Here is a 17441-nt window from a genome sequence, read left to right as displayed (position 1 = left end):
GCCAAGACAGCACTGGGACTGGGGTACGTAAACTCACTAGGGGCAAAATGAAACAAGCTGATTGGAATCTCAGCTTTCACTGAACAATTTGTTCACCAACACAAGGAAAAAGCTGAACATAGCTGGACTTTGGGGAATTATTTTTCTACCGAAAAGAATTCAAGTTGCTGAATAAGTATGCACATGTGTGCTACGAACAATGAAAATTTCATCTGAAATGTGTTAAAAGAACTTCCCCTCCATTAAAAAAAAAAACCAAACCAAACAACAAACACCAAAAAAACCACACCACAAACCAAAACCTGCATTACTCAATTACTGGCTTTACTGAGCATGCTAAAAAAGTGCTCTGCAAATGGAAAGACTGAAGTATTTAACTACTTTATTAATAATAGAGGGTCTCACCCAGACCAATCCAGTATAAGAACTAATCTAAATATACAAATGAACTTTCAGACACTTTAGACTTATTTCAGTATGTCTATAGCATCAGTAACAACTCTACACAAGCATTAACACAAACCTTCTGTCTTCCAGTATTCACTTGCAAACTGTTGAAAGCACAAATCATACCTACTTGGACACCCCTCACCAAGAGCAGAAACCTGAACACATTGACAACAGACTTTTCTCTACTCGTGCTTTTCTCCATCCCAAGTTCTGATGGATTTGCCGTTCCAAAGGATCATTATTTTTGACAGATACACTCTTTAAAGAAATCCTCTGCTTGGCTGAGAAAAAAGATCTTGCAATCTCAAACAACCTCCTGCTATTCTCACTCAGGAAATCAAACTGCCAGCTGTAGCATTTAGAATCTTGATACAGGCAACTCTCAGATTTTGTATTATGAATAAGGATACTACCTACATTTTTAAAACGGCAGAAATATTTTTCCAGCATTCAGCATTTCCAGATTAGTAAAGTCCTGTGTATGTTTGTACAAACTTCCTTGAAGAGCATATACATTTCTAAGTACATACACAAGTGGGGCCATAAATAAAAACAGATGCCATTTTGATAGACATCAGGTGATAAACAGTTTTCAAAACTGAAAAAATACTTTCTAAACAGATACTCAAGGGCACAAACACGTATGCATTCTTAAATTAAATTATGTTCAACATCCAAACCAAACTGATAAATTCTGAAGACAATGACTCACCCCTTCCTGGAAAAGTCAGTAAAAAGGTCAGATGTTTATGAACCAAACAATTGCTGGAAAAATATGGACAAACATTATTTCTAACTAAAACTCGATACAATTGTTTTCATTCTGGAGCCTGAAGTAACGACACATTCAATAATCAAGTACTTGATCCTTACATAACTTTCTATTTGGAAATCTCAGAGGTCTTCACAAGGTAAGTTGCACAATACTCCTTGTCAAAGACTGTAACCTCACAGAGGTTAAGCATTTTATCCAGTATCTTACCCATGACAGAGGAAATGTATGGCCATCCCATGCATCTGGAAAACTCTGTAATTTCATACTTTAGCCGCAAGACACATTCCTAGCACACATTTGCAGACCACAACAGCAAGAATACTGAATGAAAAGAGAATCCATACAGAGTACTGCTTGCAATCTTTGGGTTAAGTTGAAGAAGAAATCTGGAAAAAAACATCCAGGTTTCATCTCACAAACATCTATGTATTAAATAGAATACTGCCGTTAACACAGTATATGTTAGCACACTGGAAAAGAAGTTTACAAAGATTAAGATTCAAAAGCACAGAAGAATTTCCACATGGGATACGGTTTTATATTTAGAATTACTTTCAATGTTTTTTTAACTGTTTAAAAAAAACAATTTACTAGTATTAGCAGTGCTAGTGACTACATAACCACACAGTCATACTAATTGTAGAGAAAGGTTTCTCAGTTTCAAACTGCTTTGAAAAAAAACTTTTAGCTAAAAAAAAAATAAATCAATTTTTATAATCTAGTGAACAAAAATATGATAAATTATTACAACAGAAATATGTTACATAATACTTAGCTATTTTTTGAAGTCACCTTTTTCATATTTACATTCTGTGGATGTTTTACATATAATCAAACTTGGCAACTTTTAAGATTACACAACATCGCCACACAATTCATCTTCTTCTACAAAAAGAGAATATATAATTCTAAAACAAGAAGGAAACAATGTCTGAAACAGGCATCAAAAGCATAAGAAATTTTTTAACAGCTTTTGAAAAACAACTGATGCAACTGAAAGATAGTTAATATTTTTGTAAATAAAATATGGGTTTAGGCACAGAATGAATTTTGTTTAAGGAAAGATTAAAAAGAGCACATCACCAAATATACTTTGATCTTTCTTTGGTCAAATGTAACTCATTTCTAAAATAGTATTCTACAGTGCCAGTGGTTTCTTAATTATAAAAGATGGTGTGCTTCTGGCCCCAAGGAGCTCACAACAATAGTATCATTAAATCTTCTATAGCCTTTTTTTTTTTAAATCATAAAATCTTAGCACAAAAGCCCTCAGCAAAACTTCTACTTTAAATATTTATCAAGAGGTGAGAAACAGATGGCTAGACTGGTTTTACAGACTGCAAATGTTCTGAAATGGTATTCAAACTCTTTTTCTGCCAACTGCTATTAAGGGGTTCACAGCAGTTTGAAAGACAGAACGTGCATCAGAAGTTGAAAAACATCCTTCCTGATTTTTTTAAAGAGCACAAACTCTTTCATTAATTTCCAAGGAAGCCAATTCAGAGTGCCAATCACACGGAGTTTCACTTGCCTCCACTCATTAAGCCACCAACTTCATTATCAACCATCCTCCAGTCTCCAAAGCTCAGTGAACCTTTAGCGTCATAGCAAATACACTACATATTCAATTTAACTGAACAAAAACCCAAGATGGCAATAACCAGATACATTTTGTTAAATATTCTATGTTAATGTTATTTGTACACTTTATGCCCATCACAAAAAGAACTCCAGATGTACAGAAACATACACACTGAACAGATGTTCATGCTGAGTAGATTCTTTAACATATCAGAATCCATCATTTTTATTTCCAAATATTTCAAGTTACTAAAAAAAACAATTTTACTTCCATTCATCTATTCTTGCCTTGGATATTGCAGTACAGTTTGATAGAAATTAGACAGAGGCACCTTATTAAGCAAAGTATGCAAGTCTGCCCACAACTTCAATGTGTAAACCCTATTCCTGCTCATGAGGTGAACATAAGCATGCTGCATTTGAAAAAAGCATGTTGAAATAAATCAAAACTCTGAAAAGTGTATCTAAATAAACAGCAGCAATTTTCTATTACTAATGAAGTGCAGCAATGCTACTTTGCAATTATGTGCCCCCCTTCATCAGATGATTATTGCTTTACAAATATTACCTAAGAAAAAGTTAATTACAGATAGGAAAATGTAGCACACAACAGCCAAATTCTCAGAAAATATTATTTCACTGGGTTTACAGAAGACTGGACTTCCCAGTTCTCACTACTCCGTTCTAACCATTAAGAGAATATTATCATGCAAGGCAGTTCACTGAAGTATCTTCGTTTTTGTGGGGACATACCATAAGGAATATGCTGCAGAGTGACCACAAAGATAAATGCACTAATGAGAATAAAACTATTTGTGGAATAATACTTTCAAAATTGATCAAAAAAGCATAAAAGGGGAGCACATTTCACACAGCGTAGAAAACGTTGTAGAATGAAACAGTTCTAATGACAGGATGGCTTAAATGAAACAACATTTATTTTATTATTATTAATTTGCATTATTTCATACAATGCTATCAAAGGAAATACATTCATAATTGGAAGCAGTAACGCAACAGGGAGCATGCTGTTCAGCCAAGACATAGTGAAAGCACGAAGTGCCTCTAACTACTTCAGCCTACTCAACACATACATGTTTTGGCCAATGCACATCTGCTTCAGAGAATGGCGGTGTACATATAAAAATGGTTGCCTGAAAACCAAAAAGCCCCATAATCCACAAACAGAAATAGCAGCTACAGAATTTAAAGAATTAGAAAATACTGGTCCATCAAAGAAAACCTTTCCCTTGTCATGTCCCCAAATATAATCACTTAAGAAATAAAAAGCAGCATATGCGTCATTTCAATACCAGAACAGCCATAAGTACCACATAAATACCGGACATGAATTACCTTCCTAATTCCCTAATTTTTCTTCTGGCTCCTTAATTTGTCTCTAAATTCATCCATGCACACTTTTTACTTTACCAGAAATAGCATAAAGACTCCAGGAAAAAAAAAAAAAACCAGAACTGTGAATCAGCGTAAAATATCAATAATCAGCATGAAGAGATGCAATTTGAGAAGGCAGGGTTAAGGAGATATTAAAACACCTGATACAAAATAATCAAATTTGCCTCAGTGAATGAGCAAAGCCTACATACATATTTGCAAATGTTCTGAAAAACTATCACCTAGATACCAGTCTCAATCCTGAAAAATTCTACTTTATGACCACAGGTCCAAGCACTAATGAGGGAGAGCTTTAGGCTCAACGATGTCTCCAGAAAACCTGTGCAGAATAAGTCGCTCTGCAGCTGGAGACTAGTGCCCTGCTGCCATTAGCAAACACAGCGTGGCTTGGGCTGCCTTCTGAAGCTGCGCTGATGCTAGCAATGGGAACGATGAAGGAAAAGCTACAGTAGAACACAAACACATCTAATAGTTTATTTACTCCTTGTTCAGAGCCGTCTTTGAAGCTCCACAAATACTGTTTTTCCTTGTGTTTTTAACCTAGATTTAAGCTATTTTTTAATGAATTTAATTTTGTACCAGATTTAAAAGAAAAATAGCTTTATTTGCGCAACACAAGTTGTTAAAACAATTAAACGTTCAATACTCTTCTCAATCAGTAAGGGAAGCATTGAATATTTTTCCAACTAAGAAAACAGTTTGCTTTATAACTCTAATAGATATTTTTTGAAAAGTATGATTAGATTCAGCAGGAAAAAAAAACTCACTTAAAAGGCACACTTTAATGTAAAAACTTGTATTGTCAGAGCCTAGTTGTATAGTTACAAACAGACCATTTTCTGCATAGTTACCTCATTAGAGTTGCAGGTATCTCCTGATATCAAGCAAAAAGTATATTAAATTTTGCTGAAATAAAAGCGTTGCAGTAAAAGTTTTAGCTTAAATTCTGGCATTATTTCTTCAAACTAACACATAAGAATTAGTGACTTAGGAAACAACATATAGGCGGTCTAGATAAAATTCAGCTAGTTTAATGACACTGTGAATAAAATGCCTGTCATTAAAAGGAAGTCTGAGGTCAAAATCCACCTTTTTGTATATATTCCTTAAGCACGTAAGGAAGATAAATACCTTCTTACAAAACTGAATACAAGATAGACCACAAAACCTTAACTGTCATTTACAAGCTGAACAAAGAAACTAAAATTAAGAGGCTGCCAAAATGAACAGAGATGAGTAAGCCAAAACTCTGTTTTCTAAAGCAATACATACTTAAGTGCTTACAGAAGAAAATTCAGTGCTGTCCTAAAATGCAAAACCCCCCCTTCCAAAACACTGACCTACAACCTCTCATCTGAAGTATATACAAGCATGAGCTACAAAGATACACTTGTGCTGCCAATATAAATCATGACTTTTACTTACTCCTTACTCCTGTTAATATTACAACAGTTTTATATTTCAGTTTTGTTACAGCAGTGCTGTCAGCACTTCACAAGTGCATTTTATTCGAATTCTCATCATGCCTATAAATCCTAGTTAAGTACAAGGTACGGTACAAAACACTAAAGTAACCCCTAAATATCTTTAAATCAGGCTTTTCCACGTAGTACACTTGATGCAATGCTATTACATCTTCATTTTGCATAGCCAGACACGACTTATTCAGGTGGCTTCAGGAGCTTCACTGGCCCAATCCTATACCCCACCCACACACTCTGACTGCAATGCCACAGCCTGCCTTTAACTCCCCAGCTCACTCGGGCAACTAGTTGTCTCGGTGCTGAGCAGATCTTTGCTCCTCCAGAGACTAATAGCCCTGTACTAGAAAATACTGATAAAGGAATTTAATTCAACTTCAAATTAAAAAAAAAAAAAAAGTATAATGCTAGGTCCAAGTTAAGAGTTCCTGAATAGACTTCAAGTTGCAATGTTTAGCTTTCTGTAAATTTTTTTCTGAGTGCAAGTGTCTGTGCTTCGCAGTCTTTGATCTTTAAAAGCAAATAAATGAAAGGCGGCCAGCATTTAAAACGGCGACGTTAAACCCTCCTTGGTACTATAATTTTTTTTGCTTAAGCTTTCCCACGATCAGTGTCAGCTCCAGTTATAGCAGCAACAGTAGGAAATCTGATAGAGAAAATAAAACATCTCACAACTGCCTGCAAGCAGACATCGCTGTGCTTCACTCGGGCAGATTCCCCCAGGAAAAGCCCCTTCTGTACTGCCCTCGGCACAGCCAAAAACCCTTCGGAAGAGGAGTGGGGGTTTAAGAAAAGATCTAACGCAACGCAGACACAGGCGCACAGACACTGTCTGTCTCCTTGCTGCCAATTCTCCGTATTTAAAAAAATACAATACAGTATTAGCCAATGTTCTAGGGTACTTTTAAAGACAAAGCTATATAATAGCTGCTTCCAATTAGGGGCGACAGCTCAAACGCTTTACTCGTCAGAGCAGTCCGGTGGTTTCCGGGAGAGGAGCAGCCCTGCGACCGCCCGGCACCGCCGCCCAGAGGGTGCCCGGTGCGGGCCGCGGCCACTGCCCGAGCCCGAGCCGCGCCGGGACCCCGCCCCACGCCACCCCCCAAGCACGCCGCCGGCCCCAGCCGCCTCGCACCGAGAGCCCTCCCCTCCTTTCGCCTCAGAGGAAGGCGGGGGGGAGCGGGGGGCGCACACAAAGAAGCCCGACCTGCTGCGACCGTTACCGGGCGGACGGTGGAGGGCGAGGCGCCGCGAGCCCCCCCACCGCGGTGAGCGCCATAGCCGCGCGAGGCGGCGCGCGCGCACCCGCACCCCGGACGAGGCGCTCCCCGACCCACCGCCCCCGCCGAGCGCCCGCCCCTCCTCGGCTCCCCCTTCCCCAACGCTTACGCCACCTCCCTCCGCCGCTTCCAGCGCCTCGCCCCCCCAAGCCCCCCCTGCCCCGTGCCCGCCGCCCCAGCGCCGAACAAAGCGCCTCGGCGGCCGCCTCAGCTCCGGCCGCTCCGCGCCTCCCCGGGGGAAGCCGCCTCAGCAGACAAGGGAAGGCGGCGAATCCCAGACACAATGAGAGGCGAGCCGGGACTCACCCACAGCTCCGTGCCCCAGCTCATGGCTGCTCCACGGGCAGTGCCGGCGCCAGCAGAGGCGACGGCGAGGATCAGGAGTCGGACGGCGGCCGGAGAAGGGGTCCCGCCGGGCAGCACCGGTGCCCTCGGTCACAGGGGAGAGGCGAGAGGCGGCGGCGGCAAGGAACGACGTCGCTCCTAGCTCCTGCTCCGCCTGGCTCGGGGAGGGGGAGCCGCGGAGGAGACTGGGAGAGGGGCGGGCCCGGCTCAGGCGGCGGGGGGACGGGACGGGGTGAGGCCGCCGCGCCGCGGGAGGGAGGCCGGGCGCCGACCGGGAGGACCTCCCAAGGGAAGCTCGGCGGCGCGGTCCGCGCCCGGCCTCCCTCCCGAGGCGCCACACGCACCCCGGAGCCCCCAACGGGCAGAGGGGTGTCACGGTGTGAAGCGGCTCCTGTTGCCGGCTGCGTCGTTACTCATTAACGAGGGGAGGTGGGGGGTGTCTGGCGGGAGGCGGCAACGAGGCCGCGGGTCTTTGTATCCCGCCCGGCTGCGACGCCTCCTGGCCTCCCCCCGGGAAAGCGCTGACTCACGCCCGGGAGAGAGGCGGGAGCCCTGCCTGGCAGCGCACCGGCGGGGTCTCGCACCCTCCTCCCTGGCACGATGGCGAGGAAGACATAAACAGGGAAGGATTTTATTTTTCTTTTAACCCCACAGGTGTGTAAGTCAGTCATAAATTGCGAAGTTAGGAAGTGCGAGGCTGACATCTGAGGAAAAAGAAGCTATTTTTGATGGAGTAGTTGGATGAATTATATCGTTGAATTATAACAGGGAGTTTCCTCGGCAACCGGAAAAGCAGGGGTGTTAAATCCTTGTCAAAGATGATTTTTTTCAGCGAAGTGTCTGTTACGAAGCTACTAGTAGAAAGCAGAGGCTTTGAAAGCTACTCGAATTAAATTCTCCTCTTAAGGCATCAATTTCTTGATTTTCCTCTCATTTTTACTTAAAATCGTTTTTATAGACTGCAATAAAAACACAGTGAAAATACTGCTGTTTTAAGTCTCTATATCATGAAACAAAAATTACTTCAATTATTTTTTCCTTTCCAAGTCACTTTTCAGGTAATGTTCCTTTGCATCACACTTTAATTTAGGTTTAGTCCTATTTTCCGTATGAAAGGAAAATGCAAGTTCTTCTAGATCAATATGAAATTACTGTATTAGAATAATATTAACATCAGAATTTATCAAAATAAGCAGATGAGACCACAGATCAACAATGTAACTTCTGGAGTGAAATGTTTAAGTTAATCACATTACACCAGAAATGCTTTTGGTCTGTGGGGATCAACGAGATGAATAAATGTGCCACGTGCTGTGGTGGCCTACATGTATGTTTTAGCAAGCTGGTGGTCATATAACGCCCAAATTTTAGACTCCAAAGATTAAATTCCACACTTGGGCACACTTCAGTTGAACTCTTGACACACTAACTCAGTTTGTAGGTTGCATGCATTACTAAAAATATTCACCAAGCAGAATACATGTTGAGGATTTGGGTAATGAAGCATAAATAAATAAATTTTAAAAACAATAAATAAATATATATTTGAATTCGCTCAAATTGCATGCCTTTCAGGATTAGGAAAAAATAATTTCTGTTAAACACTGTAAACTTCAATCAACTTTTTGCTTAGCTACCAGTTCACCACACACCTTTATACAATTCTTAAAAAAAATATAATAAGATGATACAATGAGATAACCTGGTTCAAAACATAATTAAGTAAAAATTAAAAGAATGTGCTCATTTTATATGCTTTTTAATTTATCTCTTTTAAATTAACACCTATGCTATAACTTGCTGCATATATAATAACTTTAGAAAGAGGGATTTCAAAATCTTTAATCATGCACTGAGTAGAATCCATATTCCACTGTGTCCTAACCAAGGTTTATAAATGCACCCAACAATCTGGGCACCTTTGGTTTTGGATGCCTGATTTGGCACTTTTTTTTTAAAAAGCATAATTTTGAGAAACAAATGTACACTGAACCTTTAAACACTGGGGGTGAGAGTCCTGACCATTTAAGTGAATTAGAAATTTGCTGCTGGCTTCAGGAGAACCAGGATTTTTTTCCTGAAATGATCAGAAAATGAACTCATCTTTCCAATTGTTTCAGCTTAGATATCTAAAAATTAATCCTAAAAAATAACTTTTGCATTAAAATTTTCAACCTTAGAAGCCCCAATGGAGTACTGAAACTTAATCTACGGGAAAATGGATCCTAAATTCTGGATCTATGGATCCAGAAGCTTTGAAAGTCAGGTACTTATCTGGCACTCAAATTTGAAATGCTAGCCTTTCATTGCAACATACATCAAGAGAATTTCAAAGTGTAATATATATATTTATATGTGTATTTATATTTGTGGATAGTTGATTGATACCTGAACCCTCAGGTTCTTTTACTTAACTGCAATTTAAGAATTAACTAATTACTCCTATTTCTGCAAAATGTGCAAGGCCAACATTCTCAACATGTCAGGATTTGTTTTCAATTCAGAGCAATGTAACAAAATGGAACGTTTTATGGTGATCTCTAGCCATTTTAGAAGGAAACTGCAGCCCGAATCATAGGTACCTAAATACAATACTTAAGCATTACTGAGAAGCTAAAAAGCCTAAATCTAGCTAATGAGAGGTTTTCCCAGGACAAACAGGATTCCTTCTTTCCATACAGGTCTCTTCAAAAAACATCTTTAACAAGCCTTAGGGTAAAGCAAGCGTCAGGAGCTGGACAATGTTGCAGATTCTGGGTAACTTCACAACCTCCAGAACAGGTTGAGAGGCTGCTCTGAAATACTGTGTAAAATAGGACAGGTGCTACCACAGCAGCCTCTGGGCTATACCTACCTACCTTTTAAGAGCGTATGCACACTATAAAAAGGAGCAATCAAAAGATATTACTGAACAAGGCTTTGAACAAGCTAGCACCGGAATAGGAAACTGTATTGTTGTATTAGAGCACTACTGCAGTCTGGCTAATTATTCATGTTCAGAGGTTAACAATTAGACTTGGGAATGAAGGTTGATTAGGCCAGAAGCTGTAGACATTAACATACTGTTTCTGGGACCCAACCTAGTATTTCTGCATGAAAGCATGATGAGCCATTTAGCTGTATCAGTTCATTCACAACTACCTCACATATTGGACCTTCATGGTGCAACACAGAAACACCCCTAGAGAATTAGCACAAAATCTGACTCAAAGGATACAGTTCACAATTATCTGAGATGCTGCTGATAGCCATTGCCTCTTCAGGTAGAGTAAATAAAACAGACTGGGGAGAGTTGGACAACATAATACACGCTACAAGGAAATGGAGGAATGATTGCTTCCAGTATTCCTGGAAAGGTAGTTAAGTATTTCTTAATCTAATCTGGACATATTATTATTTTAAAACATAAAAAAAACAATGTAAACTTTTAAACTCTGTGTGATATAGGATAAACACCTTCATAATGCCTTTTATGTAGTTTCATTCAAGTGCAAAGCCTACTTCCTGCCAACAGATTTCAGTGGCTTTATTAGTGTTTGAATTGAAATAATGGACACAACTGTTTTCAAGATTGGTTTCTGATTTTTAGTTTGCTTTCAACCTGTACTTCTTCCAAAAACAGAAGTACATAATATGTATCAGGTATGCATATGGAGATGTGCATTTCACCTTTACTTAAACTAGGAGCCACCTCTTCATCAGTAAAGATCATATCATAGTTCATTACAATGATAAACTACAAAGGTAATTGATTGTAAGTTAAAAGACAAAAAGCACTTAGATAAGTTATCACAGAACCTGGAATTCATAAACATTAAGACTATGTGATCAAATCAAATTTTAACTAATTAAAAATAAAACAGAAGTCTTAGCAGCATAACACTTACCGTTTCAGCTTAGCGAGAAGTCTGACATCAGTCATTAGGTCCTTCCCCTGCTTGAGTACACTCTTGCTTTAGGAGATTCCCATCTATATGCTGAGCTATGCTCTCCTCCAGTTTAGCACTTCAGGATGTGAAATGACCTAGCTGTAAGGTGAGGGAAAGAGTCTACTGCATCTCCACAGGATATTGCCGGAAATGTTATAATTAATAATTTAGAATTTTGACATTGTTTCCGTTATCGGGGATTGCAACTGGCCCTAGGCCTAGAAGTAATCAAACAAACATTACCCCACAGATTTTTATTCTTCTAGTCACATCCTGAAAAACATTAGTCTTGGAGGGGGGTAGGGGGTGGGGGTGGGGTGGAGTGTATCACTAAAAGGACTCAAGGATACATTAAAGACATTTAAGTAATTCACACACGCAGCAAAGGCTTCATGATAAATTGCATTGTTCTAGTATCCTTGTAAACCATTAGCATTTTCTGGAAGATGATGGCCACTTATTTTTAGCTTAGAAAATTTACTGTTATAGTTAGCTGTTTTCCCCATCATTGACTAATTAATGCAGGCTTTAAAAGAAAACTGCCTGAATTTATTTTTAGACTTAATCCACATCATTCCAGTTATTACAATAGTTATATATTTTGTTAATTCTGTTCACTTCTCAACAGAATCTACTTGAGTTTACAAGTGTACCCAAGGATATTATCTTGGCAGAACAACAATTTGCATGATTAATTTGGAGTGGCAGAAAAGCTGTCTGGCACTCCCTGTGGGCACACTTTCTAAAGAGAGAAGCAGCTTAGCTTTCCATTGCAACAAAAATCAGCAGGACCAAACAAATTACTTCCAAATATCTCTTTCTCAGTGTGAGGTGCCATTAATCCTTTTCTCTGCTAGCCAGCAGTCTCTTTGTCATATTAAAATTGGATTTTTACTCCACAAAGAAAATGAAGTGTTGCAAAAACCCTAAGTATTACCTCTTTTCCCTTGAAAACCAAAGGAATTTAGCTCCCCCTCCACCTTTAGACTGCTGGCGATGGGGGAAATACATGTGTAAGTGCTCTAATTTTAAAAAATATTAATGTTCATAACACTTCCGTATGATGAGTGGATAATCATTACTTTATGGGAATGCTCAGGAAATACTCTGAGACAAAAGAATAGGTGTCTTGACACTTCAACTTGTGCTGAGTTCTCCAGACTTCCTCTGTCTCCCAGAGGCTGGTTATTTAACTGTAACCAGCAGTATGCAAAGAGTTTGTAGCTGTGCATCTGACTAGAGGCTTACTTCCACTGGGTTCCTATTTCAACTATTAGGCAAAATAAACTTACAGTTTTACTCTGAGTACTGATTTTTTTTTTAAGCAGAAAATTAGCAGGAAACTGGGAAACTGTATTACTTAGACCACACCACCTCTGCTTCAAGGCAGAAGGAAAACTGCACTTATTAGTGCAGCCTCAGCCACTGCTTAGGGTGACCCAATTCTAATTTTTCTCCTCTCTCTGACTTCTTGTGGGAAGAACTGTAGCTCGCCTCCATCTTTTCCAGTCTATACTGAAATGCATTTTATATAGCAGAAGAAAGGTATGTTTCTTCTTTTTCTCTCATCTCAGCAAGCAAAACAGAAAGACATCACCAGTGACTGGATAACAGAACTGAAAAGACACTACTTACACCAGCTATAAATAGGACGAAAATGAGAACTTCCATCTGCTTTTATGAAATATCCTGTGTTCACTCTTCTTGCTTGCACTATAGCCAAGAGCACATCTTTCCGTGCCATATGTAGCAGAGGAAATGTGGTGTCAATCAGCATCAACTAGCAATATTCTAAGTACAAAGAACCTCTTATTTCACAGGAATTTGCTTTTTTCCCGTGAAGACAGACTATCACATGATAACTTAGCATTTCCTTTTGACAACATACAACTGTATCCCAATCTGGAGGCTGGACAATTAGAAAGTATCAGGGAACACCCATAAATCATGATCTCAATGTATGATTTTCAATTCTTTAATGCTTGCATTACCTGCTTGAATACTAGAAATCCACTTGCTTTCATAGCATATACTTACAGAATTATATCAAAACTTAACCAGAAATGCCAGGGCTTTGTTACCTTAGTTTCTGGTCTCTCCAGTTTACCTAACCTATGTCTTCTCCATTCTCCCACCAAGCCCATCCATGCACATTTCCTTACATTAAAAGAACATTGAGCTGTATCTAATATGCAGAGTTAGGTATAGCTATGGTGAATTCTGACAGTAAAAATTTTTAATTACCATATTATCTACAGGCATAAGGATTATTAGTTTTGAGATAATAGCAGTTACTATTCAAGTCTTTGGTTATCTGCATCGATTAGCTAGCCGCTTTCAAGCAGAGTGTATGGACTGACATACTGTATCAATATTGAAAGATGGAGAGTCTGTCATGGTACTAATTCAAGCTGTAGAAAAATGAATAGTGGATGAATGTGTAACTACAGGTCAGCACCACCCATTTTCAGACTTGTTAAAATATTTTACTATCAACTGACATTGAATTATGATTAGAAACACAAATATATATGCAGTTGTGCATTTGAACATAATCAGTATCCTGGGTTACTGGTTAATCTCATTAAAGGAATTTTAATTTAAAACTGGTTCATTAATTATCACCATGGACCGTAAGGTTCAGTTAAGAGGTTTTCAGTAGTTTCAACACATCCAGCCGAAACCCATTTCCTGAACTTGACAGCCACCTGCTGGCACGCAAAAGAACAAGCAGTATAACATAATACCAACCTGTTTCTGCTGTAATCAATCAGATCCTATTTCATTGAAGAAGGTATGAGTTACATTAATTTGAAACTGAAAAGGCCAACGATCCCTTGATTGTCCTACCTTCCATACCACTGCAGGTCTTGACTTCTCTCCTTCAAAGGATTTCATTTCAGTGGTCAGTGGTTTAATTTCAGGTGTCCCTCCCTTCTTATTTTAAATCTGTGGTGGTTCCTCCTTTTCTCATGAGAAACTTTATGTCCACATTGCATAATACTACATTTAATTGGTGCATGAAAAAACTGTCAAAGGATCACAGTCTGGAAGGACACTCAAGAGTAACTCATGTAGCTATGAAAACTCTCTCCCTCCCACTATTAATCACTTCAAAAGAACAGGAATCAGTAAATAAATCAACAGTGGGAATGAGAACACAGTGTGCTGTGCATAGAATAGATATCGCACTAAGCAAATCAATTACCTTTCCACATCTCCCTCTCATATTAATAAAGATAGCTACAACTCTGTTTATCATTATTTGCCCCAAGTAAGATTCTGATCAGAGACTAACTGCAGAAATTTTCAAGTAATCCCAAAGAAACAACACCAAAAATAAAGAAATCACTTGTTTAGGAAGGAAATTTATTTTTTGAGCTCTATTTAACTAAATGTGAAGACCAATGCCTGTTCTTTGGACTTAAAAGGCAGATCAAATCTAACAGGTAGCCATCTGAATCCCAGTAAGAGTCCTTCCCCCCATGCCCCTTTGTCTTTGCATATTCTTCCCTTTGAGGCAAGGTGAGATGCAGAGGGAAGAATATACACAATTTCTTAAGAGTGTTCTTTTCCCTCCCTAACACACCCATCTTCTAGTAGCCAGGGTTTTTCCCTTTGGATTTACCGCTACCTTAGGTACTCTCCTTATGTCCAGATCTCCTCAGTTAATTAACTTTTGAAAATGAAATACACAAAACATAAGGGTTCGGTTGTATTGCTACTACCTTTGTGTCTTTAATAGCCAGTCCACAAAAAGAAGTTACCATGTCACTATTTCCTATGACCTTTTTTTCACACTGCTGAAAATGCACCATTTTCAGCACAAAGTAAAAAATTTGACTGAATTTGAGGACTAAACTGCCCCTCTGGGTTGGAATATATACACCATTGAGGCAGGTTACAAAAATATATCTGAACACAGATACATATGAAAAAAAATATATTTCAGCATTCAGAAGCTTTATTCTGCGTTCATAAAGGAGAAACTTTTAAAATATGCTATTATAACACAGTCAATACCAGAAATTTCATTTTAGGGCAATGTCCAATTCTCAATCCCTTTTTCACATCATTAAAGCAAAAATACAGTTAAAGCAATCAATCAAATGCCCTCTCCCTCCAGGCTTGTCTGCTACTATAGTTCTTCCCACAGGACTCTGTGATTCATGCCCTAGATCCTTTTCATCTATGAAGGGAAGCCAGTTCATCATTTTCCTGAGAAAAAAGTTTGAGTGGTGATTTTTGTCTCAGAACACCAACTAACCCTTAAAATAGGTAAAACAACATTTTTCCACATTTTGGAAAAGACAGCTCACTAACAGCAGTGACAGACAGTTTAGCCCTGTGTTTTCACATCCTGCAGAAAGAATAAATATCTTTTCCACATTCAGTCAATAATTGCCCCTTTAATTTTAATGATACAATATATTAAGATAAACCAATTTAATTTGTCTATAAAGCTTTAGTTTTGCTTAAATTTTATTTGGAACTATATTTTTAAAAGCAATTTTGTAAGCATCTCAAACTAAAATTTTTGTAGAAATTAAAACAGTATTGTTTCCAACAGTTTCAAGTTTCAAAACATTAGAACATATTGAAAACAAGAAAAGAACAAGTTATTCATAATTTAAGGGTAATGAGTTTAGCTGTATACAACTTACCCAGCAATCCCAGACAATTAAATTACCATAGGTATAGAATACATAACACCATCAGAGAATATGGAAGATGTACGTAAGTGCATATTTAAGAAGCAACTGTGTTTACTTAAAAGTTTTGAATTTTACCTGCCTGAAAAATAATTATCTATGCATGAAAATTGTACCAGTTAGCTGTTTGCATTACAGTAGGGAAAAAAAAAAGTCTTTGTTGCTCATATTCCTCCTTCATCATACAGATTTTCTTACATTTTTAGAAGTGAAGTCTACTTTACTGCAGAATGGATGGTGAAGACTTTCAGATTTTTTGCGTTACTAACACTGCCACTGCCCTGATAAATTTAGTTCTCTTTCACAGGGTACACTGCTGCCTGAGAAAAATTCATACCTGAAACAAAAAGGATGTTGAATTCGATTTCTAATTCAGTTGTGGTTTTTCAATTCTGTAGGTGACAGAATGAAACTTCAACACAACATTAATGACACCAAGTCCTGGCCCATAACCAGCTATCCCAAGCACTGTGCTATTACAAACAAATGGTTTCATCTCTGACGATGACTTTTGAAACAAGTCTGTTTGTTTTCCCAATTACTTGCTCTCTAGATGAGTCAACCTTCCATGAAGTCTGACATGAAGATAATATCTTTTTCCTCTATATAGTGCACCACCTTTTAGTTCTGTAGCATGTGAAAGTGTTAACTTCAAAGCAGAGCATGGACTGTTCAAATACTGACATTATTACACTGGGCAGTGTAACATTGCCTATGCCTAATTAATGCTTGTACAATGCTTTCAAGATATAAAAGTATGATTACTGACTAGTAACTCTATTGAATGAATACCAAAACTGGACTAATTCCTACTGAAATGAGTGTGGAAATCGTTTAAAGTTACACCATGCAATACTACTACTCCAACAACATTAGGTATCCTACGTGGGGGCTGAGGGGAAAAGGGAAGAGGAGAAATCAAGTCCAGACCTTGCTATGGTGATTCTTCTGCCTTTGATGCAAATGAAAATAGAGTTCAGTGCCTCTAGTTTAATACCCATGACTTTCTTTGAAACAAGAAAAAAATCTCTAAAGTATTAGAAAAATTAACCACATGAACATTCAGCCTTAAAATTAAATTTAATCTTTACATAATTTAATATGCTTCTTATAAATCTTCACCCCAGATATGTAAAGCATAGTAGCTCTTTTAAAAGATTTAAAACCCAGAAAAAGGAAACAGGTTGTAGCAAGTACTGTCAATCCTTACTTGAACATTTTGTTCAGGCTGTGGGATAGACATCTTCATGTTGTACTGCTGTAGTTGACGTGACAATAAATCATGGCCATGATGAATTAAAATCAAATGTCCCCTTCCCCGACATACGCAGAAGCATCATCTGCCACATATTTCTATCCTAAGTTATTCACGTTTATGCTAGACTCATCCACACAGCAAAACCCATGCTTATGGGATTTATGAATGATTGATGTATGGGATCTGGCGTATCCAATTGGATTCACTGTCTGAT

At 38.6% G+C, this 17441-nt stretch overlaps 1 protein-coding gene across 3 annotated transcripts in view; it reads right to left on the bottom strand.

The window, feature by feature from the left end:
• Positions 1 to 7573, bottom strand: part of FNBP1L (formin binding protein 1 like) — a 58930-nt gene extending 51357 nt beyond the window's left edge. The window contains exon 1 of one of the 3 annotated variants that reach the window (XM_072868358.1): positions 7290 to 7573. In XM_072868358.1, the coding sequence (XP_072724459.1) occupies positions 7290 to 7313 (24 nt within the window). In that variant the 5' untranslated portion in view covers positions 7314 to 7573. The remainder of the gene's footprint in view (positions 1 to 7289) is intronic. The other 2 variants (XM_072868356.1, XM_072868357.1) reach the window with 2 other exon arrangements.
• Positions 7574 to 17441: the final 9868 nt, after the last annotated feature.

Source organism: Ciconia boyciana, chromosome 7, assembly GCF_034638445.1.
Source record: "Ciconia boyciana chromosome 7, ASM3463844v1, whole genome shotgun sequence".
NCBI lineage: Eukaryota > Metazoa > Chordata > Aves > Ciconiiformes > Ciconiidae > Ciconia > Ciconia boyciana.
Note: the sequence above shows the minus strand (reverse complement) of the source record. Positions and strands in the feature narration are given on the sequence as shown.